The sequence below is a fragment of the Aplidium turbinatum genome, chromosome 15 (assembly GCF_918807975.1).
Source record: "Aplidium turbinatum chromosome 15, kaAplTurb1.1, whole genome shotgun sequence".
NCBI classification, from domain to species: domain Eukaryota; kingdom Metazoa; phylum Chordata; class Ascidiacea; order Aplousobranchia; family Polyclinidae; genus Aplidium; species Aplidium turbinatum.
Window position 1 is genome coordinate 12,760,185 of NC_137486.1, and position 23,619 is coordinate 12,783,803.

At 38.9% G+C, this 23,619-nt stretch overlaps 1 protein-coding gene and 1 long non-coding RNA gene across 2 annotated transcripts in view; both read right to left on the reverse strand.

Annotated features, from left to right (window-relative positions):
• Positions 1-6,680: 6,680 nt before the first annotated feature.
• The window catches only part of LOC145784789 (uncharacterized), a 29,692-nt gene continuing 12,753 nt past the window's right edge, over positions 6,681-23,619 (reverse strand). The window contains exons 10-15 of the mRNA XM_082596639.1: positions 13,556-13,603; positions 12,792-12,903; positions 12,490-12,610; positions 10,953-11,082; positions 10,492-10,648; positions 6,681-8,886 (exon numbers count right to left, since the gene is read on the reverse strand). Coding sequence (XP_082452765.1) covers positions 8,328-8,886; positions 10,492-10,648; positions 10,953-11,082; positions 12,490-12,610; positions 12,792-12,903; positions 13,556-13,603 — 1,127 coding nt within the window. The 3' untranslated portion in view covers positions 6,681-8,327. The remainder of the gene's footprint in view (positions 8,887-10,491; positions 10,649-10,952; positions 11,083-12,489; positions 12,611-12,791; positions 12,904-13,555; positions 13,604-23,619) is intronic.
• Positions 18,232-20,000, reverse strand: LOC145784790 (uncharacterized). Its single transcript, XR_014291047.1, has 4 exons — positions 19,624-20,000; positions 19,303-19,364; positions 18,994-19,158; positions 18,232-18,548 (listed from the first exon to the last, which is right to left on the reverse strand). It is a non-coding gene; the product is annotated as an uncharacterized LOC145784790 (long non-coding RNA).

Sequence of the window (23,619 nt, forward strand, 5' to 3'; positions counted from 1 at the left end):
CGCGTCGGCCTCAGCTCTCGCGGCAGCCTCAGCTCGTATGGCCTCAGCTCGTATGGCCTCAGCTCGTATGGCCTCAGCTCTTGCGGCAGCCTCTGCTCGTGCGGCAGCCTCAGCTCGTGTGGCTTCAGCTCTTGCGATGGCCTCAGCAGCTCTTGCTTCGGCCTCAGCTTGGATCTGGAGCTCCTCTCGTCTTAACTGTAGGTTAATTTGTGCAACTATCCGTGACGAGCTCTCAGACATCCTAGTGCTTACATTTGAGGCGCTATCCTCAGGATGTATGTCAGCATCCAACCTATCTGACAACTCACTTTCTTTTTGTTCGAAGTTATTTTTTAACGAGTTAAATTCGGGATCTACCCTATCACGAAGTTCTGCTAAGATTGCAGAGTTAAAAATTTTACTCAAGAGAGCATGGAAATGCCGTAATTCCTCTTCTAAAGTAGATAACTTAGATCTAAAAATTAACAGTTCCTGCTTATCACTCAAAGAACCTAGGGCTACAGAAAGTTTCCCAATTTGAGTCAAAATATCCCGTCTAAGATGCCGGGCCTCTCGAACTGACTTAGCCTCATCGTTAATGGGTCCCTCCCCAGAATGGCCTGCCCGACCGCAAAGAACATCATCAGGCTTAAACTCAGTCGAGTCGACGGCGGTCGAGTCCCTGTCGCCACCGAGTGTAGACATATTAAATGTTAGGGCTAAATTTAACAATTAAAAAATTAAGTTACACAAACACACAAATTTACAGTAGTTATAAAAAACTTAACTGCAAAGACCGTAAAAATACAAAAAAGAATTTAAATGCACGATACCGTAGCTGTACGAGTATGTGAAGTCCAAACGTCCACAAAACTTGCTTGGATTCTTCCACTTGAATCTTCAAGCACAGATGGATTGCCTTTAATCTTCTTTCTTGCCAATGAATGTCAAAGTTATTTTTTCTTCTGTACCAAACTGAGAAGAAATGTCTTTACTTTTTAGCTTAAAGTTCTTCAGTTGCCTACCGAGAAGAAATGTCTTTAATTTTCTTTGCTTCTTTAGACTACCAACCAACAAGATCTTCTTTTATTATTTCTTTGCTTTTGTAGCCTACCAACCAACAACTTCGTCTTTTATTTTTTATGTCTTGCCTGTGCTTCCGTACAAACACTAGCCAGAGAATCGTCTTTTATTTTTTATGGTCACAGCGGTAAACCATAATCTCTTCTTGGGAAAATTTTAACATAAAGTTCCCTAATCCGTTCGTCTGTATATAATGACCGAAGAAACACACACTTGAACTTCTTTTCAAACAGTGTATTCCTGTAAAATTAGCCCGAGGCTACCGAAAACGAGGGGGTGCAACGCCTACACCACTTAAACTGTCACTACACAACAGATTACTTGGATAAAAGACGGAACTTTTGTCCAGCTAGCAAGCACTAAGCCAACAGTTAAATGTGCGGCCAACTTTCAAACAATCATTTTACGAATGACCAGAATAGATATCAATATCTCAAATTCACGTAGAAAGTAACTGTGACGCAATAAATGAAAGACAATTATGAAGTCATTCCAACAGGTGTTTAAGCTGATGTAATATTTCCTGTTTAAACAGGCCCAAACAGGTCCAAACAGGTCTTATGAACGATGGTGCAATTTTGGCACATGCTTTAGGAATTTCCATGACGTAATATTCAGTAGACTTGAACGGTTTTTATATGACGTTTGATTTGGTGAAAATTGTCGGGAACAGCACCTAAAGGCAATTGGAGACCAACCAGTCTTTGGCCTCACCATCCATAGATACACAAACCTTTAACTTTATTTGCCCAGCCAGCGATGACAACTAGAGCCCATGTGGGTACCAAACTGGTAATATCCTGAGCCTCCATTGGGCTATTGGCTTGCCCGACTGGGTCCTAGTTAAATTTGTCTGCGGGCTCAACTTCCTACCCAACTGGCAACCTAGTTTAAAACTGTTTGAAAAAACTCTGCCCAGCGGTGTTGAACTGATGTCCTTTGCAACCTGGATCACAGACGGATGCGATGCGCCACTGTATCTCACACCAAAAAACTTCGAGTTCAGAGGCAATAAAAGCAGCTTTTCTTTGAAGTTGAAGGAAAGGTGCAAAAAGAAGAAAATACTGTATGTTAAAATACCTATGTCACTATTATAATAAATGGTGCATTAATTTAAGTTACTAATATCCTGAACTAATGTGGGAAATTCAGCTCAGCCTGAATTTTGTAAAATGTTGTTGTACAAATGCGTTACTCAAGCGCCGCCCCGATAGCTAAGTTGGTTAGTGTTGACTTCAGTGGTACCGTAGCCTACAGTTGACTTCGTAAACGAAGAAGCTTTAAGAATAAGATCAAGAGGCGCTGGTTCGGCTGTCGGTCGAAGTGTGCGCTTGAGCAACGCACGTTAATAACTGCTCTCATTCAGTGGCATCCAATGGCTGGAATAACTCTCTTCGTCAACAATTAGTCAACAACACTCCATTTCAACGATCGCAAAGCCTCTACGAGTATAAAAAGCGGCCAGAATTAAGCTCTAAAAGGAGCTGTACCATTCCGAGGATAAAGGTTCAATCAATCAAATGGGCTGCCCAAACTGAACCAACATGAGATCTCACATTAACCCTTGCAATAATTATATACCGGTAGGCAGTATAAAAACAACACTGCAAAGTTGTTTTCATACAGCCAATAAAAAGGTTTTTGTTTTGTTAAAACGTTTTTTTGATATTGGCCAAACCACCTAAGCTACCAGCTACCACCCATGTTTGGATGATTTTACAACTGCTGGGCTACCAGATTCAACCCACATTAATGTTCATATTTACTGTTTTCTTTTTCAAACTCCAGTAAAAGAAAAAAGAAGTTGAAGTTAAGATATGGGGCTCGTTTGGAGCAATCAATTAAACAAACATGAAAAATTGGACTTTTGTTAACACATTTGTGGCCCATGAATAGCCAGCATGATATGCCCACAAGCCCAGGTGCCCACTTGAATTTTTTCTGGGCCTCAGTTGGGCTTGCTGGCTGGGTAGTGAAGATGAAGATGGTAGCCTAGCTACAACCGTTGATGAAATCAGATGGTTTCATTCCGGAGTACCACACATGCAGAAAGACGATGACACACTCCATTGGTGCATGATTGAGCAGAAAAGTCTAACACTCGTGCGAAGAAGGTTGAAAATGCATCCGCACCTGTCTCTGAAGAGACAGTAAAACAATAGCGTTATGTAGGCTTACCGGTTGACGAAAATCCTGTAAACATTGCATCACGCGGTCTGAACTAGGAGAAAGTTGCTGAAGCGAATTTCTGGTTCTACGGACCAAATTTTTTACGTAAGTCTGACGTTCACTGGCCAACGCAGTCCGAGTTTATTAGCGAAATTAAAGAAGACCCCAGTGTGAAGATTTGTTCCACCCAAGTAGTCGAACCTCTGGAAGACATCTTACTCAAGTTGGTTCGTCGGTATTCGAGTTTCCACGTTTTGCAACGCACCTGGGCCTGGTTACTCAGTTATCAGCTTTTCCTGAAGTGAAAAGCTCTACCACGCTCATGTGTTGACAGCAGTGAACCAGAACTATTGGATTTTGAAAGGACAATCGACGGCGCGAAGAACTTTGCGTACCGGTACTTGTTTAAACTGCAAGTTTTGGGAAGCAAAGACTGGCGGTCAGCAGATAGGTGAACTGCCTACCCACTGAGACACACGCAGTCGCCCATTTAGTGTTTGTGGAACCGATTAGATGGGTTTACTTTTTGTTAAAATTGGAAGAAACAACGTCAAACGTTATGTGTGTATTTTTAATTGTTCATCCAGTAAAGCTGTGCATTTGGTTCAGCCTCTTAGGCTACATCCAATGCTTTCATCCAAGCCTTTCGGAGATTCTGTAATCGAAGAATCGCTCCTATAAGTCATGTGTAGGCCTACAGCGATAATGGAGGAAATTTTATTGGTGCGAATCGGGAACTAAATCATGAAATTAAACTGTGGAAGAATAAGACTTTTCAGGACGCTATTTTGCAGGATGGAATTACCTGGTATTTTGGGCCACTCCTAGCCCCCCATCAAATGGATTCATTGAAGCCTTCGTTCGCATTGTAAGAAAGACATTTCGTTTCATTGTTGCCGAAGCCACGCTAGATGAGTTTGAATTGCTGACACTCCTAACGGAAGTAGAAAGAATTCTGAATGATCGGCCTATCACTGGGCTTACCAGAAGTCCCGATGGTTTGTTTGCACTGACTTCCAGCATAATATTAACCGGTTCTCTTGCAGATGACGTTATTCCTGGAGTTTTTATGAAGGCCGATGCATATCTTCGGCCCTGGAAAAAAAGACGCAATATCTGGTGGACTTGCCATTGCTTCAACCTCGACAGAAATGGTTTGGATTTTCGCCCAATTTGAATTCAGGAGATCTTGTGTTAGTTGTAACTGCTGAGTCGGCCAAGCGCGGTTCTTGGCCCAAGGGCATCGTTGAGTTGGTTGTGCCAAACAAAAACTATTCAGTGCGTAGAGCTAAGGTAGGCTACGTATTGCTAATTCAACGTCAGTTCGTGATATTCGAAAACTGTGCCTGCTTGAGGTAGTAGATGACTGAAGTCACTAACTTCCGCGTTTCGCGCCAATAGCTATGTTTTTTTATTTGTGATCTGCATTGTAAATGGATGTTCTTACCCCGCAAGCACTAGGCTACATCGGTTCACTTGCGGTGAACCGATGTCGATCTTGTTGAGTAGGCTAAACCTAAATATGTCTTTGATTGTCTGGACTCTGGATCATGTCCGTATTATGAGAATATCGTCACCTGTGGTTGTAGAACTATCTGTTTTGTGTTTTATTCAATTGTGTTTATGAGCATCATGGAATTGTATTCCCTGTCTTGTTTCATTGCATGTACGACGTACGTCCGTACTGCTGTGGAGAACGATCTGGTAGGAAGCATAGTAGGGTGATCACTAGATTGAATCTAGTGATAGATTGTCATCATGTATCTAAGTGTTTCGTACTTCTTGAAGACATGTAGATCACAGTTGTAAGTCCGCCCCGTTAGCTCAGTGGTTACGCGCCCGGCTCAAGTTCACGAGGCGTTCGACTCTCGGGGTGTGCGCTTGAGCCAGGCGCGGATTTACGGGGGGGCCCAAGGGGCCCGGCCCCCCCCCCGAAATTTTGTGAGAAATTGTTGAATGGTTTGATATGCTTCTAAACAGCTGATATTAGTCCCACAGCGGACTTACAACCCCCCTTTGGCATGCGTGTGACGTCACGATATTGAGAATGATGCTTTCAGTCTCCATGTCTCTAAAACAAAGTTTGCCTAGTTTTAAGCGAAACTGCATTAAAAGAGCGAGTTTTGCCAATACCAAACATTCAAACATCTCAGCCAGGAATTACTGTAGCAACAAGAAAACATAGAATCTTAGCTTTATTACCGAAAAAATGCCGAAGAAAGCATGATCTTATCCTTTTGCTATGCCACCGGACAGCACCATTTTACAGGAATGTTTATACCCATATTTTTGTTGAAAATGCTCTCAGAATGCACCAAATTCAAAGTGATTTTTCAAAACTTTCTGGGGGAGGCCCCCCAGACCCCCCGCCGCTGGGTGTCGCCTTTGGCGAACACGCCGTCGGCATTCGCCCGCCGGCTGTCGAAACCCCCCGAGCTGGTTGTTGACAAACACCGCTCACCTCTACCCAGAATGTAATAAATTGGAGGGGCGTAATTGCTGAAGTAAAGGCGGTTGAGAGAAAGGAACTGGCCACCCTACTCTCATTAGTGCCGATGGGCTTAGTATAATGAGAAGTTGAGAACCTTATCTTCTCATCCCGATGCTTGGATTCAAGTATGGGACTCACCTTTTTACAACTGAAACAGCAGTAACCTCCGAATAAATAGACTGGACTAGGCCTTCAATGGTAGACTTCAGTATGTCACTCACCTCTACCCAGGGTTTAATAAATTGGGTGGGCATAGTTGCTGAATTAAAGGCGGCCGAGAGAAAGGAACTGGCCACCCTACTCTCGTTAGTGCCGAAGGCTTAGTATAATGAGAACCTTATCTTCTCATCCCCGATGCTTGGATCAAGTATGTGACTCACCTTTACCTTTTTTGTCAATTCAGCTGCACCTAGTGAATGGAATAATTCCACGGCAACAACACTTCAACAAGCGGAAAACTTCACTCTGCCAATCTAGGTAACCGGCCCTGTGTCAAGAGCCTCTACAAATATGCGAAACTACCAGGAATAACCTATCAAGGCTTTTTCAGTCCGAGGATGAAGATTCAAAACCAAACCAAACCAGTTTAAAAAATTGTCCTTGCTTTGTAAAAACGTTGACCTGTAAGTTACGTTTTTGTGAGGAGCATGTTACGGACAATTTTGACTTAATTTCGATTTCTCTTTTTCTATTTATTTATAAACGTTCGTCACGCTCCAGTAATTTCTATCTCTACCTCCTGTGCTGATCGTAAATCTACCCTGTTCGAATTTGGACCGCTGAACGGAGGACGTTGGTTTCAAGGGGAAATTCTTTTTAAATTGCTTCACTACAGTAAGTGATGCCTTCTGTTTTCATTGTGTATATTAGTCAGTTTGTGTGGTGAATTGCTTTTGACTTAATTGTGCATTAAACTGTTTATAGGCTACCCCTCTGTTGTATTGAGCTAACTTAGTAGAGAAGTCAAGAGTAATTTATTGCGACATAATTAGCAGGACTTTGGATATCGAGCATTATTTGTTAGCTGCGGCCAGCGATCACAAAACATTTCAATCAACCGAAACTAGGTCCCCGTAGTCGTCCAGACTCCAGACCACATATCTTTATAAAAAAAAGTTTTAACATAAAGATAGCCTAGCCTACATGATAGTCTAGATATACAATACAATGATGACAGATGATAGATACAAAGATACAATGATGAACATGGCAAAAAGTAAAGGCAATCAGTTAAACAAGTAAATTTTAAATTAGATTTATAATAATTAGGCTATATCTAAATCCATTTTCAAAGCAAAAAATCAACAACCTTTCAAGAACGTGAAGCTCAACACTCTGCGAAAATGATGTAATTTCAAAACACTTTTTTATAAAGAAAATTGTTTAGAAAGGATTTGCTAACTCCCAATGTAGACAGAAGTAAACAGCTTTAAACCTATCCTTTTCATCAGTGCAAGAATTTCAATTAGACCTACAGAGAGGTACGGTAGCCTAACGTAAAGAAATTTGTTTGACTGCTTCGTGCTGAAATGCCAATTTTGTAACACAGCAGTTCTCAAAACGTGGGCCACAAAGAGATTGGAGTTGGACTCCGAAGCATTTTATTGCTAGAGAATTAGGCTACAAAGAAATCAGTACAAGAAGAGATTACATTTACATGTACGACACGAAAGTCATTTTATCAAATAGCAAACGAATTTTAGGCCCCGCTTTCAGACATACTGATTCCATTAAATTTTGCGTGGTTAACAGTAACACTGTTTTATGACCAAGGTCCATTTGATCAAATAAACTAGTAGCTAGCCTACACGACTAACAGAAGAAATAAAAATAATCTTAAGATGACTAAGTGAAAAACATTTGCAAAGTTCTCAAAACCATTTACGTTGGTATGAGCTCGCCAGTTGTGGAAAAAAAATTTGTGCAAGAAAAATCAAAACAAAATTGGTTGGTTGGTTTTAGAATCTTTGTCCTCGGACTTTCATTCACTACAATTGTCATTCAAACATTCCTTGGCTTTAAAATTGTTAAATATATCAAGACTTTTTCAAATTTTAATAAGAATAAATGTCTTCTTTTTTTTAAATAAAATAAATAAAACAAGTCCGCCCCGTTAGCTCAGTGGTTACGCGCCCGGCTCAAGATCACGCGGCGCAAGTACGTCTCTCGGGGTGTGCGCTTGAGCAACGCATTTCAGGACTGCTCTTCACTCAGTGGCATCTAGTGAATGGAATAATTCCCCGGCAAGAACACTTTAACAATCGTAAAACTTCACTCTGCCAATTTCGGAAACCGACCTTGCGTTAAGAGCCTCTACAAGTATGCGAAACTACCAGGAATAACCTATCAAGGCTTTGTCAGTCCGAGAATAAAGATTCAAAACCAACCAACTAAATCGCGCAGATGCACGCAATACACGAAGATGCACGCAATACACTTACACCACAATGAACAGCATACAAAAAAATTAGCGGACTATTATTTCACTTAATTGACTTCTGTAATGTTTGGCATGTATTGTTTTTGTTTTGATGGTCGGAAATAAAAGCTAAGTGAACTGACTGAACCCTCAGTTCCCCAAACCACCACGTTTTGACATTTTGATTTAGGGGCCAAGCATTCTTTTTTTGGGGGAGGTGGTTGGTGTGAATGACTCCAAAACTGATCCTCCCGACTTCTGAGGCAATAATGGATCGTGAGCCGATGATTCTTCTGCTGTGCAGATGGATGGTGGTGAATCGGCTTCGGTTTGATTGGAGGAGGATGAGTCGTTTGCTGGTAGACAAGAACGTAGTGAATCGATTTCTGTTATACCAAAGTTTAGTGCATCCACTGATGTTGAAGCCACTGGTGTAGAAGTGGATGAATACGAACGGACTGATGTTGTTTTAGAAGGTGGCGTGGTATGGCCTTCTATTCGTTTGTTAGAAGAACCAACCTCTGTTTTGTGACTTGGTTGATATTGGTCCATTCTGTCTGTTTCGAAGGAAATTTCTCGTCTCAAATTGCGATCTAAGTTGATCGAATATTTTAGCAGCTCTTTCACTTTGTGTTTGGTTAAGTCTGGATTTTTTAGAAGCAAGCTATATAGAAGGTCTGGATCATAATCCAAAGTGTTAAGATATTGAATGGATTCTGATAAGCGTATAATCTTTATCCTTGTCCTGCAAAATAATATAGGCTTAATAGTTTTCATTGTTTAGGCTGAGTAATGGGTTCAATCAAGATAAAATTAGCGCGAATTTTACTATGAGATTTATGTCGAGTTTATCTATCATGAGCTATATTTTAAGTGAACAAATATAGCCTGCTTTTTTTTAAATCAAACCTTTACAAAGTTTTCTGACACCTCAATAGTAAAACCTTGTCAAAAGGGGTTCGGGAGAAATAGCCTACTTGGCACTGACTGTTCTAAATAGCGGCCACTTTTCTAAGAAAGTGTCAGCAATTCCACATTTGTAAAGTTTTATCACTGAATTATTAATTTCGTAGCCTGCTTCACAAAAAAAAAAAATTAAGAAAATGGTTGATGCAAAGTTGCATTTTTACTCTTGACGTTAATTTTCAAAAATGTGTCACTGAAAACGGTGCACCATTTACGCTTCTTCACCAGGCGACGGGGCCAACGTTCTGCCACTCCCTGTAGCCTACTAATTATATAAAACTCACATTTTAAATCAAATATAGTTATTACTCTCTAAACCCTTGACCGCCTGTTTCACCTAAAAGGAGGATGACCAGAAGGTCTTCTGATGATCCTCTTTTTAGATGAAACGGGCTGTCAAGGGTTTAGACTAGAGAGTAATAACTAGGGCCATTTAAAGTCATATTTTTTTCTATGCATCAGTAAGTCGTGAAATCAATTTTAACGCAAAAACCGCATCCCTATGAGGTATATTAAGAAAGTTATGAAGTCATATAAAGTCATATTTTCCTGGTTAGGTCATAAATCAGCTTTTTAAGTTATATAGTCATATTTTTGAGTTATAAAGTCATACCGTTGTATACTTTAAATAAAAAGTAGCCTACCAATTTAAGCGGTGAAGCAATTCAGCACTAAGAGAGTAAGGCAATTTCTGATTGAACGAAGGCAAACTGTAGGATTAGCCTACATAACACTTACAGTCACAGACCTATATTTTATGAGGTCACACATTGCATTGTGTTGCAACACAATCTGTTCTACTTCTGTGCATTGAAGTGGGAGATCATGTGAAGTTCAGTCAGTGGGTAAGCAAGCAAAAAAGCTCAACCTTGGTGTACTTATATACAAATACAGTACAACTAGTAGCAAACTGAAGAATATAACAGTTAAATATATACAGAGACTTAGACATAGAGAGAATATCTGGTTCAGCATGCCAAAAGTGAAACAATCAAATGCAGCGAAAGTCAAAGCGATTGTAAAACTTACTAAAGTCATTTTTACGTCCAAATCGTAACTTCAAAGACTCTAACATTCCACACTACATGAAACTGTACTACAACAGTGGTTTAAAATAAAAATGAATGTGTAATACTGTTATGTTGCGTATGTTTTACTCTTTAGTTCCGTGAGTGACGTTGTTCGCATGTAAAAATAAACGATTTTCACATAAAGTCATATAAAGTCATATTTTCCAAAAAATAAAGTCATATTATTGATTTTTTAAGGTCATATAAAAATGGCCCTAGTAATAACTATATTTGATTTAATTCGCTCTGCTTGGCTTTTTGCTTGGCATTGAGCACTTTTTGTAGTATTAATAGTATTTACTGTTTAAACTCACATTTTATATATTTCAAACAACGTGCTTTTGTTTTTGATCTCTTCACCCGCTCGTCCGGCTTCAGTGCGCTGATCAGAATCTTCTATCATTTGAATGAGACAGCTCATGCTGAATGGCCATTGATCAGTGAGAACAATCCACAAAACCACATCTTTTGCTGGATAATAAACGTTTTTTTGTTAAACTACAACATCAAAGAAAATTAAGAATTCTATCGTCAATGCTCTACCCAGAAATCGCAAAACGATTTGCTTTGTTAACCTTGCAAAATCTTGAAAAAAGTTACGAAATGGTTTCACGAGAGAAGGATCACTAGAGAAAACCATTGGCTTTCCTTGTGAATTATTGTTTTCCTCTCTGCTGGGTAGTGACAATCCATTCAACGACTTCGTAAAAAAAAGTAGTATTCAATAAAGATTAAGTAGATAGGCAACGGAAGTCTTTGCATCTTTTACTCTTACCTTTTAGCATTATTTTTTGTTTGGATGTTTCATTTTCACGTGCATGGGACGATTCAGCTTGAGGTGCACCAGTGCCTGGTGGGTTGTGAATTTCCTTCGCCAAGTCGCTCCAACTTTTGCAACACGTCTTCTGCAATAATGCGCGTAGTTTAGGTGGCATTCTCTTTAGGCTTCCTCAAAAAATGTAATTTTTTTCTTCGTTCTCGCCTTCTGCTTATCAGAGCAGTGGTCGGCAAACTAGAGCAGGTGATATAGTCATAGGCAGTGGCGTAGCCTACACAGGATTTTGCAACGGGGGAAGGGGGACATTTGATTCAATTAGACATTTTTTGACAAAAGTAAAATTTAAATGTGTTATACTTTGTAATTTTTGATCTTTTATATTTTTTGTCATTGTTTTGCTTTTTTTGACTGGAAATTGCTGTTGAAGGCGCACTTTTGTATTCCGAAAATTAGTTGAGCTTGTAAGAAAATGCCAAATACCAGTAGGCCTATCAAGCTACTGCGTCTGTAGACCATTGGGGAATTTGTTTGAACAATTATTATTCGTTGTTTTGAAGTGGTTTCCCACTTGATAGTTATTGAAAGAGTGCTTTGGGCCACGATAAATCCGTTCTTCGACCAAAGTAGGCTATCGAAGATTGTTGACAAAGTTTCATAATAATTAATGCACCACTGAGTATTTCTAAAAATATTTATAAACAATATTTTGTAATGACGTTTCTAAGCAAAACTACTTGGCCTTGACTTTCACTTAGAAAAAACGAATCTAAACTATTTACACTACAAAACCTAATTGGAAACATAACATAGCAAGCATCAAAATATTACATGAAAGCTTGTGACGCTAATGACTCAGTCATAAATCTTTACAGTAAGAATTCAGTTTTAGTTCAGTTACATTTTTTTTTTCGATTATGAAAGCAAAAAATACTACTTGCTATCACGCTGCTGGAGTTTAGAAGAAGGTAGAAGCGATAAAAACGCAAACGTTAAACAGTGCTCGAGACTGAAATGCACTAAGCACCACTGGCACGAAGGGGTGCGAGACCAGAATCATTGGGGTGAGTAATAAAGCGGCGTTAAAAGCTTTGACTTGTAGACTTGTCACTGAAGTTTCATGAGGAAGCTAACGCCATTGAACATGCGTCACAATGGTATTAAAACGTTGTAGGTAATAGTATTGAAACATTTTTGGGAGGAGAGGGGAAAGATAAAATTTTTGAAAGAAGATTCCCCTCAAGCCCCCAGTGGCTACTCTACACCCCTGGTTTTAATCTACAGTTTGGAGTAACTGCTACGTTTTGTACTACTGTTGATACAGAAATCACTAATAGGTCCCTGTTTTAAGTTTAGGGCTAGGTTATATCAACGATTGATTAAAGTTTTAACATTTGAAACAGCCAACGGATGGGTTTGATTTTTCATATAGGCTAGGCTATCCCATAACCCTAAATCTGCATTTTATAACAAAAAATACGGTTGCTGCTACTGAACAAAATAAATAAGATTAATATGCAAGACAAAAAGGAGTTACTCGTTGTTGAAGGCATTGCATGACGGAAGCAGTTATAGATATGACGTTGAATATCCTCTTGATGTTGCGTGGGTTTCCGTGCAAATGGTGCTTTAAAATTTTATCTTCATACATGTATTTCCTTAAAAGAAAAGTGCATTTAATGACTAGTTTCGACAAATTTATCAGTATGTAGTACTAATAGCTCTATGATTTATCTCTTTTGCGAACAGTAGTAGGCTATCTTCAGTTTTTAAAAATCTTAACTAAAACATAAATAAATTAGGTTCCACTTTTACACAACACTTCAAAACATGTAAAACCTGCATTCGAAAAGAAAGCGATCAAATTTTGGCTGGGATTGAAGCGATTGATACTCTACCAGCGCTTCTTCTTCTTCTTGATCTTTTTTTGGTTTAGAAGGTGTTTGTTTTACTAAAAATAAAGTAGGTTAGGCTTAGGCTATTTTGTAGCCTACAGGTTGGACTGAAACTTGAAAATTACAATTTGTAAAACCGCGAAGAATTGAATCACTTAAACTTGCGTGCCACAAAATATATCTCACAGCGGAAAAACTAAAAAAATATAAAACATTTTAAATTATATTTCTTTTGAATTCCCAGTGGTGTTTACCAATTAACATATAGCCTAAGTCAGTTTTTTGAGAGAAGAATGCTGGTACTTTGGTGTTCAATACATAAACAAAAGATCGACAACAACGTATTAGAGCAAATATCATTATTCGAACAAGCTGCAACAGGAGAGCGATGAGAAGCTTCACTAAAAAGCTTTCAGTTGTATAACTTGTTTGGATTTTAATTAAACGCAATATCTTTCCGAGTGTTTTACATTATTAGTTGTTCAGTTCTTTTCGTCCTCTAATATTAGTCAGTTCTTTTGTTTTTTACATTCTCAGTTCTTATTTCTTTAGATGCAGTGAGTTATTTATTTTAGCGAAGGCATAGAGCTGCGCAGAAAACGTTCCAATTTGTTCTGTTGTTTGTTTTTTCATTGTTTGAATATATACTGTATTTCCGAACCGATTACGGTGATGTTAATTATCTGTTCATGATAGCTGTCATTGTACCTCTTGGAAAGCGTAGTTGAAGTCCTTCCCTTGGATAATCGGGCTTATCTAAAAAAGAAACATAATTTCATAATTACAATTGCTTAAAAATAAAAAATAACTACCGTATATGCTAACATGAGACAAGTCGACGAAAACCCTTCATTACGTTACTAAGTACTATCGAATCTATTATGTATTTTGCAATGCAATGAATATGCCATGTACCAGAGTTGGATGTATAATTATAATTGAGTGTAATTAGTTACAAGTTTTCATGAAATTTAAATTAAGATTTTTTTGTTGTTGTGTAATTGTAATTTCAAAAAACTTTGATCCAAATACAAATATATTTGGTAAGTTGCACGCGCGATATCAGTGGCCTACGTTTGTTGAGTCGCTAGGAATAGAGCTCAAAAGGGGTTTCTACATAGCAATCTATTATAATCTTTATCAAGTGCAATTCTACTTGTTTTTGATAAAGTCAAGCGGTAAAGATCATCGACGAATGCAAATATTGAAGCATTCAACATTTGCATTTGAAACATGCAATCGATCGCATTCATCATCATCATTGTCAGCCATTGTTGTTCCACTGCAGGACGAAGGCCTTCCCCATATCTTTATAATTTTGTTTGTCTTTGCACGTTTGTGTCCAGTGTTTGTCGAATTGGTAGAGTTCATCTCGCCATCTTGTTTTCTGTTTCCCTCTTTTGCGTTTATTGTCAAGCGGTATCCAGTCAGTAGCTCTTCTTGTCCATCTGTTGTCAGTTGTTCGCATGATATGTCCTGCCCAATGATTTGTGTTTGTTGTCGTATCCATTTGGCTGGTTTCCTGTCTTTCCATGTAATGCCTAAGAGTACTTTTTCATGTGATCTTTGCGCAGTGCGTAGTTTGAGTGTTAGTGCTTTTGTTAAGTTCCATGTTTCTGCTCCGTATGTCATTGTTGGGAGAATGCATTGATTATACACTTTTCTTTTCATTGAGATCGGTAATTTACTTTTAAATATTGAGCTCGCTCTTCCAAATGCCTGCCAACCAGGTGTAATTCTTCTTTTAATTTCTTCTTCTTTATCAGGTGATGTGGTTACTATTTGGCCAAGGTATGTGTATTTGTTTATGTTTTGGAGATTGGCTCCATCTAATGTAATGTTTTGGTTTCCTTTGACATGGTGATTGAACAAAACTTGTGTTTTAGTCAAATTTATTTTGAGACCGACCTCTTTGCTTGCCTCGTCGAGTTCAGTCAACATTGTTTGGAGTTCATTGGGTGTTGAAGATATAAAAATGATGTCATCAGCAAATTCGCCATCTACTTTGATACCTTTTTCTTCCCAATTTAAATTTTTGAAAATTTCTTCTAAGCATGCTGTGAAAAGCTTAGGAGAGATGGTGTCTCCTTGCCTAACACCTCGTTTAAGTTGAAATTTGGCTGAGTCTTTGTGTAGTCTGATGAAGGAAAAGCAATTTTGATAGATGTGTTGAAGGATATTGATATATGTCTGGTCAATTGCTTGGTTTCTGATGGCTTGTAGCACTGCAGGGATCTGTATTGAATCAAACGCTTTACTGTAGTCAACAAAGGCAAGGCAGAGAGGCAAGTTGTATTCATTTGTTTTTTCGATTATTTGGTTGATTGTTTGTAGATGATCTATGGTGGAGTAGCCATTTCTAAATCCAGCTTGTTCTCTTGGTTGGCATTCATCCAGTTGATTAGCTAGCCTATAGGAAAGGATTTTGGTGAAAAGTTTGTAGACACTACTAAGTAGACTGATTGGTCGGTAATTGTTCAGATCTTTGTGATCTCCTTTTTTGTGAAGCAAGATCATGATAGCAGTATTCCAGGCTTCCGGAGTATTTCCCTGCTGAAGGCATTCAGTGAAGAGGTTAGCTAGCCTTTTTAATATGGTCTCTCCAGTATCTTTTAGAAGATCATTAGTGATGTTGTCTGGTCCTGGAGCTTTTAGTGTGTTTTTAGAGCATCAATAGCATGTTTCACTTCAGAAACAGTTATTGATGGTTCGTGGTTCGTTGCTATTTTTGGCTTTGGTGTTTTGGTGAGTTTCTGCAGATTGTTGTTACTACCGGTACTGTAAAGTTTTTCATAGAATTCTTTTAATCTTTCAACAATTCGATCTTGATTGTTCGTGATTTTTCCGTCTTCTTCTTTTATAGCTGTTATTTGGCTTTTCCCTTGACTTAGTTTTTTCTTTGCAAAATTGAATCCTCTACCTTGTTTAATAGTTTGTAATTGTAATTTTAATGCCATTCAAAATTTTGATAATGTAATTGTAATGTAATTGAACTGAAAACTATGTATCCGATCCAACTCTGACATGTAGGCTACACGAATAGGCTATGACATGCCTTGCCAATGCAATGCCAGCCATACTCGTGTAGAATCATTACATCAGTGATCCAATCCCTTCACAAGCATGAAAAACAATGGGAAGAACACATTCAAAACTTTCTCTCAGTTTGAGGATATGTTTTACAACCAAATCACATACGTTTATCAAGCGTTTTATTAAAAGTAAAGCAAATGATGCCATTTAATTGTATTTGAAAAAGCTTGACTGAAAAGAACCTTTCATATGTTATTGTTAATCAGTATCCAGCTTAATAAACATGATTAATCTGGTTTCGCTAATGCGCTAGGAAACCTATTCCGGAACTGTAATAGGTTTTATTGAAAATGATCTTGGATTGAGTATCACCAAACGTTTTATGTATATTTCTTATTAACAAGTCGTTATTAGTTTTATTATAAACTGTGGCAGCAGCTTTTCATCTACACAATCGGAAAGCTGATCGTGAGCTAAATGTCCAGAACAATGGAAAATCTCTGTCCTTCTGCCCCGAACCAAAATACCTTAGGGTGACACTAGATAGACAGATCCCTCACATACCGCCACCCAGTGACGTTCGGTAGCTTCGTTGGGAAAGCAACTTGGAAATATTCTGCAGCAAGGTAGTAGGCACGAAGGGCGTAACCGTCGGGCGAAGCCCGAAGGCAACACTTCCAGCGGGGGGTGTGGGGGGCTTCCCCCAGAAATTTTTGAAAAACACTTCCAAATTGGTGCGCTCTGAGAGCATTTCCAAAACAAATCAAAAATAAAAATCTGTCAAATTGTGCTTCGTCTATGTCGTGATCATACATCCATTTAATGTTTAGAAGTCATGAACAATCTTAATTTTAACGTTGCGGGACCAAAATCCAGTGTTAGACATGGAATAATAGTTGTCTAAATATTTAGTTCGTCATGAATGTTCATTCTCAGATATTCAGTTAGGCCTACACTACAAAAACTAACACTTAGGCCTAAACATTACAACCGCAAGCAATTTGTACAAAAAGCTAGATAAGTTTGCCTCCTGCGTATAGAAGCTTAACGAACTAAATATTGCATCCGCACCTGAACGTTCATTGGCGAAGTAACGTTATATCAACGCTCTAAAAAGGGCAAAGGCATGACTATGAAAGCTAGTGGGCTAAAGTACATGGCGAGGAGACATCAAAAAACAGCAACAATCTTTTCGCCTTTATGATGCTGTGCTGTGTACCGTGACGAGAGACCATTCTGTGCGTATGACCGGTTCGTCTAGCGATTGAACGCATTGACGTCACTGGGAAAGCAACTCTAACCATTACACATCTGATTGGCTAAGCAGCTGGTGACGTTTTGCAAAACGAGTGAGGATTGGATAAAACGAAGGCGTTTTTTGACGTTTTTGGACGTGGGGAAAGCAACTTTGCAAGTTGATTTCCCTGAAGCCTCAGTGGTTGTTTCTGACAGGAGCGTTTGAGTTAATTGGCATTTATAGGCAAGACATGCGGTTTGGTGAGGACTTAGACTACTCACAAGCGTTACGAGTAATTCTAGTCACGAACACAGTAATTTTCAAGTTAAAATAGACGTGATAAAAATAAGAAGAAGTTAAACCTAGAATTCAGTCATTATATTTTGCATAGTTTTCGCTCAGGTAAGCACTGCTTTCCCTCACCGATCGTCACTGCCGCCACCATTTGGTATCACTGCGCAAGAAACTGACATCGCGCATTGCGCTACTCAAGCGTCTGGCAGGCTCCAGCTAGGAGATAGGGCTGACACTTTGCGTATTGCAGCCTTAGCCGTTATCTACTCTTTAGCAGATTACTGTGCACCTGTTTGATGTCGCAGTTCTCACTGCCACAACATCGACACTGCCATAAACAGTGCCCTGCTCATAGTGACCGGATACATGCATCCCACACCATTGGACAACACTGTTAAAAAATTTTACTGTCCTTTGGACAGGCAGCAAAATAACTTCCTAAGTAGTAATTTTATTTACTGTAATGGAAGTATTTTTACTTCCGTTGACAGTCATATTTTTAATGTTTCTGATCAGTAAAAATACTGCTCTGGATAGTCATTTTTTAAATGTTTCTGATCAGTAAAATTACTGCTCTGGATAGTCATTTTTTAAATGTTTCTGATCAGTAAAATTACTGGTCTGGATAGTCATTTTTTAAATGTTTCTGATCAGTAGAATTACTGCTCCGGATAGTCATTTTTTAAATGTTTCTGATCAGTAAAATTACTGCTCTGGACAGGCAGCAAAATAACTTCCCGAATAGTTTTTGTGACAAACGGCATTATGAGAGTAAAATGACTTTCTCTACAAGTAAATATTACACACATGCATTTGCAGATATAAATTTATTGTGTACAGCAGACCTCACTGGCGACAATGTTTCACAATATATTTCTCAAGATGTTACAAGTATAGCTATTTGTTTGATGTTTCACGAACACGTGAATTCGCTTTTTTAACTGCAGAGTTCAGCCGAGGCTATATTTCGGCGAAGCATGAAGCAGCAGCGACTGAACAGTGAATTTCTTGACTTGCTTCAATCTTCATAACAAACATCCCTGCCGAAGCATGACCTCGTTGCACAGTCGGAGTACTTTAGGGTGCACATCCCACTTTTTCTTGTCATGACGGATGACCCCAATGCGAGCAAAGTATCTGAGGAAACAACACAAGTTATATCAGTGGATCTTTTCAAATTTGACCGTGATATTTAGCAATGTTTGTAACTACACCACAATACCATCGTGTAGTGAAACCTTCAAATTGATCAGAATGCGTTGTCACTTCCACAAACCTTAGAATAATCGTCATCCTCTGGAGTTGTGGCTTGGAACTTGCGTACATAACTAGTATTAACAGTTTAACACCTCTAATAATCAGTCTGGATGGCCGAGTGGTCTAAGACGCAATCCCTCCGGTAATGGGTGCAGTTCTTACTAGCTGCAGTAGAGAGACACTGTCAAGAACTTCGTGGATTTGAATCCCACTCCAGCCAGACCAGCTTGTCACTGGTATGAATGACTTTGTGAAGGAGGGAGTTCCATTATTGTTATTCCTTAGCTCATACATATACAATTAAACACATTACAGGTTTACATACCTCTGTATAAACTCCAGACTTGCAGCTGCACTATCTGGATATGACATTGCAAAGACGTAATATGAGCAGAAGTAAGCCAGCGCTACAAAAAAAACGACTTGGTTTCCATTGCAAGGTTGCCTTCGATGAATACGAGAAACTTCACTGCACTGGCAAGAGTGGGCCCTGCAGATGCAATGAGGCACAAATGAAACTACAAAGACTGAAATTAGTGCATATTTACATTTACCAACTTCATATTTAGGTGAGCAATTCAAAAGTTCACTTGTACATCAGTCAAAATTGTACAAACGCTCATTCACAACTTACCAAAACACACAATTATTGGATGCTGGTACACGAGTTTCTTCAAACTGGGAGATAGCTGAATCCTACAAATTGAATTTAACATTATTAAGATATTGAAAATAATACAAACATTGTCAAACACTCATATAGCCGCACTCTTATCGCTAAGAAGGCAATGAAATAAAATTTATTAGCAGTAGTAGCATGGTGTTCATATCACACAAGTTATATATAAGCTATACATAAATTTGCAAAGTATGTGTCAGATGTTCTTCCGGGAATGGGAAGGTTGGGTATTAAAAAATCTGTGTTTGTAAGTAAATAATAATAGATGTACGTTACCTCAAAGCATTGATAAATCGCTGAGCAATCTTCTTTAAAATATGTTGTAATCAGTTCCACTAATCCCACTGAGATGGCAAGTTGTCTCCCAGCCGCCAGTTGTCTCCCGGCACATCATAAATGCACAAGGATAATATCCAAGTATCAAGTTATTCAATGAAATGAAATACAACACATGCTCAGGAAAGCATGAAAAAACCTAAATTGGTTTAAAACATGTATTATGAGACGTTGTCACGAATAATACCGGTAATAAGTACTGGTCCTCTTCCTGTAGCCTAATGGGGATTTTTCCTTCTTGATCTTTGGCCAGGGCTGAGGGTCTATCGTTTACCACTCTGGACCTGCTGCTCAAATTATTCATGCTGGTCACACACGAAAGATCAGCCTACCACAAGTTTTATCACCACAGCTGGATAAACCACTCAATTATTTAGTTCTCACTTTTTAACAGTCCTGGGCATTGACTAGGCCTATAAACTGCAACTGACGGCAGAGGTTTCACTCTGAGGTAAAATGGAGTTGCATCTCAAATGTTGTTACTCCCTGGCTACTCATGGGCAAGGCGTAGCACCAGATATGGCAGATATACTCCCTAGCTAGGATCACAGCTTGTTTTTTTAAAACTGTGTAGGCTACCTAATATTTTCTCATTTTGAAGACAGTTGCAGCAGCCATGCCTAGTAATCTTTTGGCAGTGGCTATTTGACCGGCGCCGGTCTTTGAATCTGAAACACTATTTGACCGGTCATGACATCACTATACAGGCACCTTTTTCTTTTTCTCTTACAAAGCAAAAGACGAAAAGCGCGTATATAAGTTCTAAATTCGACAATTTTATTCAACTTGATCCGTGGCGCATGCGATACTTTGCCGACTCCTATTCTAGAGGGAATGAGTTCGATACTACCCGGAAGCATTCTTTCTTTTTTTTAACTAAATTTTGACCCAAAGTGCATTTTGTAGTCAATTTTTAATTTGAGTTGCATTACATTTACATACCATTACCATTTTTTTAAAAGAAGCATTGTATATAACTAACTTGTTGAGAGCAAAAGTGTAATGCTTCGTTCGGCACACACGGTCACATCAATAAATCATTTTATTTTTGTCATTAACGTAACCGGGACGAAAAAGATACTAACTACAAAAATCGATATAGACCTACCAGCACGTTAATGAACGGGAAAAGGTGATAAAACCTTGAAAGGTTTAAAACGTGCCTGAATGAAAAATTATGTAGTAGGCTATATATCAGTAGTTAGCACGGCCACAAACGGAAAATTACCCAGAGAAATTCTCAAATTCCAGCAAATTAAAAAAACTCTAACTTTATTACTCACATTTGAAAAGACATAAGAAATTGGGCTGTAGGCAACTGAAATTAAAAATTGACTACAAAAATGCACTTTGCGTCAAAATTTAGTTAAAGAAAAAACAACACTTCCGGGTAGTATCAAACTCATTCCCTCTAGAATAGAAGTCGGCGAAGTATCGCACGCACCACGTATCGAGTTAAATAAACTTGTCGAATTTAGAACTTATATACGCGCTTCTCGTCTTTTGCTTTGAAAGAGAAAAAGGTGCCTGTATAGTAATGTCATGACCGGTCAAATAGTGTTTCAGATTCAAAGACCGGCGCCGGTCAAATAGCCACTGCCTAATCTTTTTATAGTACGATTCCAACACTGGATCTTCTAATCCAGAGTCCGAATGCTAGAAGCTACTACAACAGAGCTCGACTACTTTAACATTGTGTGTTCAGTAGGCTACAATACTGGTATACCGGGAAGATGTGTTGGGTAGTTCTTCACATTGACTCAGGGGTGCAGTGGTTAGAAAATTGTAGGGAGGGGGCAGAGCCTCACTGCATTGACTGACCTGCCTGATCTAAGTCATTGTTGTTCAGTGCATATTGCTTAACTATGTAATTTCGTAGCAGTTTAATGCAGTTAACTTACTAAAAGCATCGAAATAAATTAATTTCAATGGTACCGTACGCTATTGTTCTCATTTGTCCATGGTAAACATAAAAAAAATCAGCAAAGATACCATTTGTAGGATTAAACTTGTTACCTGTTCAGTGATACACGTTTAACGATGCTACTTTTGCTATTGACACGCTTCCTCTGTCTATCTGAAACTTATGACTGCAACAAAACCAGCTGTAACTAAGTCACTGCACTATTTCTGCAACCATGCTTGATGCTTGCATCCTTGCACATTAGAGATGCAGCGAACCCAAAATTTTTATCCGCACACCGCACCGCAACTGACTCATCTATCCGCGCACCGCACACCGCAATTTATCTGGAACTTTGACACTGCACCGCACCGCACACCGCAAATTACAAAATTAAAAAAAAATATTTTAACGAGTTATTGTTTAGAAAGTCAATTGTAGGAAAAAGCATCCATGGCATATAACTGGTAACCTAGTACCAATACAGTTGTGCACTAATTGGCCAGGCTAACCAGATCATATTCTCTTATCAGCAATGCATCTAAGTTCTAAGACATAATACAAACTAAGACAAATAGAATGTTCCTGGATCCAGTATCAGGACTTTTGAACACTTTTTGTAAGCAATAATGCAATTATAATGCCAGTGGCTATATGAACTACACACACAAGAGTAAAACTTATAGCCTGAACTCACTGGGCTAACTGATATAGTAAATAATGCGGTAGTTGCGCTAGGCCTATAGCCTGGTAACTGAGCTTATCAGCTAGGCTACTAACCAAAAACATTCGTACAGCTTCCCTGACAAGCAAGCCCTAAAACCCTGTCAACTGCAAGCCATTTGCAATTTGCATTTGCATAGCTTTCCATCTTAGGGTTTCCGAAGGGAAAAATAACTGATTCGTGTTTCCAATTTAAATTTGAAGTTTCATAGCTGATTCTTGAAAAGTTGAAAGTTTACGTTTACGAAAGTTTAATTTCTTGAAAGTTTACGTTTACGAAAAATTAATTTCTTGAAAGTTTACGCGGCAAGCGGCGCGGCGCGGCTTTGTCATTTCAACCTTCCACGCGGCGCGGCGCGGCACGCGGCGAAAAAGTCAAAAGCGGCCGCGTACGCGGCGCGGCGCGGCGCGGCTTGCATCACTATTGCACATGCTCAGTTGTCAGACTCAGTGTTGCCAGATACTTAGCACCAAAAAGTAAATAAAATTTCCCCAGATTGCATACAACTTCACCAGATATGTAAAACACCCTAAATAAAACAATTTCGCATAAAAATACAAATACTTTTTAAGACATAAGACACTGCAGTCACGCATGCGCAAACCTCTTGCAAAACGTTTTCTATACGAGCGGGGATTTTTCGCTTAAAAGTTTAAAAAAACTTTCTTGAAAAAAAAGATTGGGGGAAAATTTCACTAGATTTCACCAAAAAGTTTTCTGGTCCCAAAGTCAAAAAATTTGGCATCAAAGGCCTCTAAAATTGAATTTCACCAGAATTTTTTTAAATTTGTTATCCTATTTCCCCATCTGGCAACGCTAATCAGACTCTGCAAATTCTGAGCGGGAAGGCGGAAAATTGAGCGCGGACCAGGATAACATTCGCCAGCCCATTGGCTGACGACTGATAAGTGATAATAAATCTCGGGTTTTAGTCAGAGAGTCGAACCGTTTGACTATAAAACTCGGGTTCGGGTTCGGTTCGACTCTCTTGTACTTTCAGTGCATTTTTAAGGAACCAATATTACAAACAATTAAAACATTTTTGTTGGAAGCCCGTGAGTTCGGATCTCTAGCAAACTTTCCTTCCAGTCATGATTTGTTTGTTTGTTTATCTTTATCCTGCATTGCGGGAAAGCGGACTTGAGCGCTATGCATCGGTGTAGGCTACGCCTTCCGACGTACACCTGACCCACGCTGCAGCCGACGGCAATGTCTGTTTCCGGTTGTCTACTATACTTATGACTTAAATTTGATACTACCCATTACTCGAAATCGATCACTGGGTACTGGGTAGAGGCAATTATCGTAA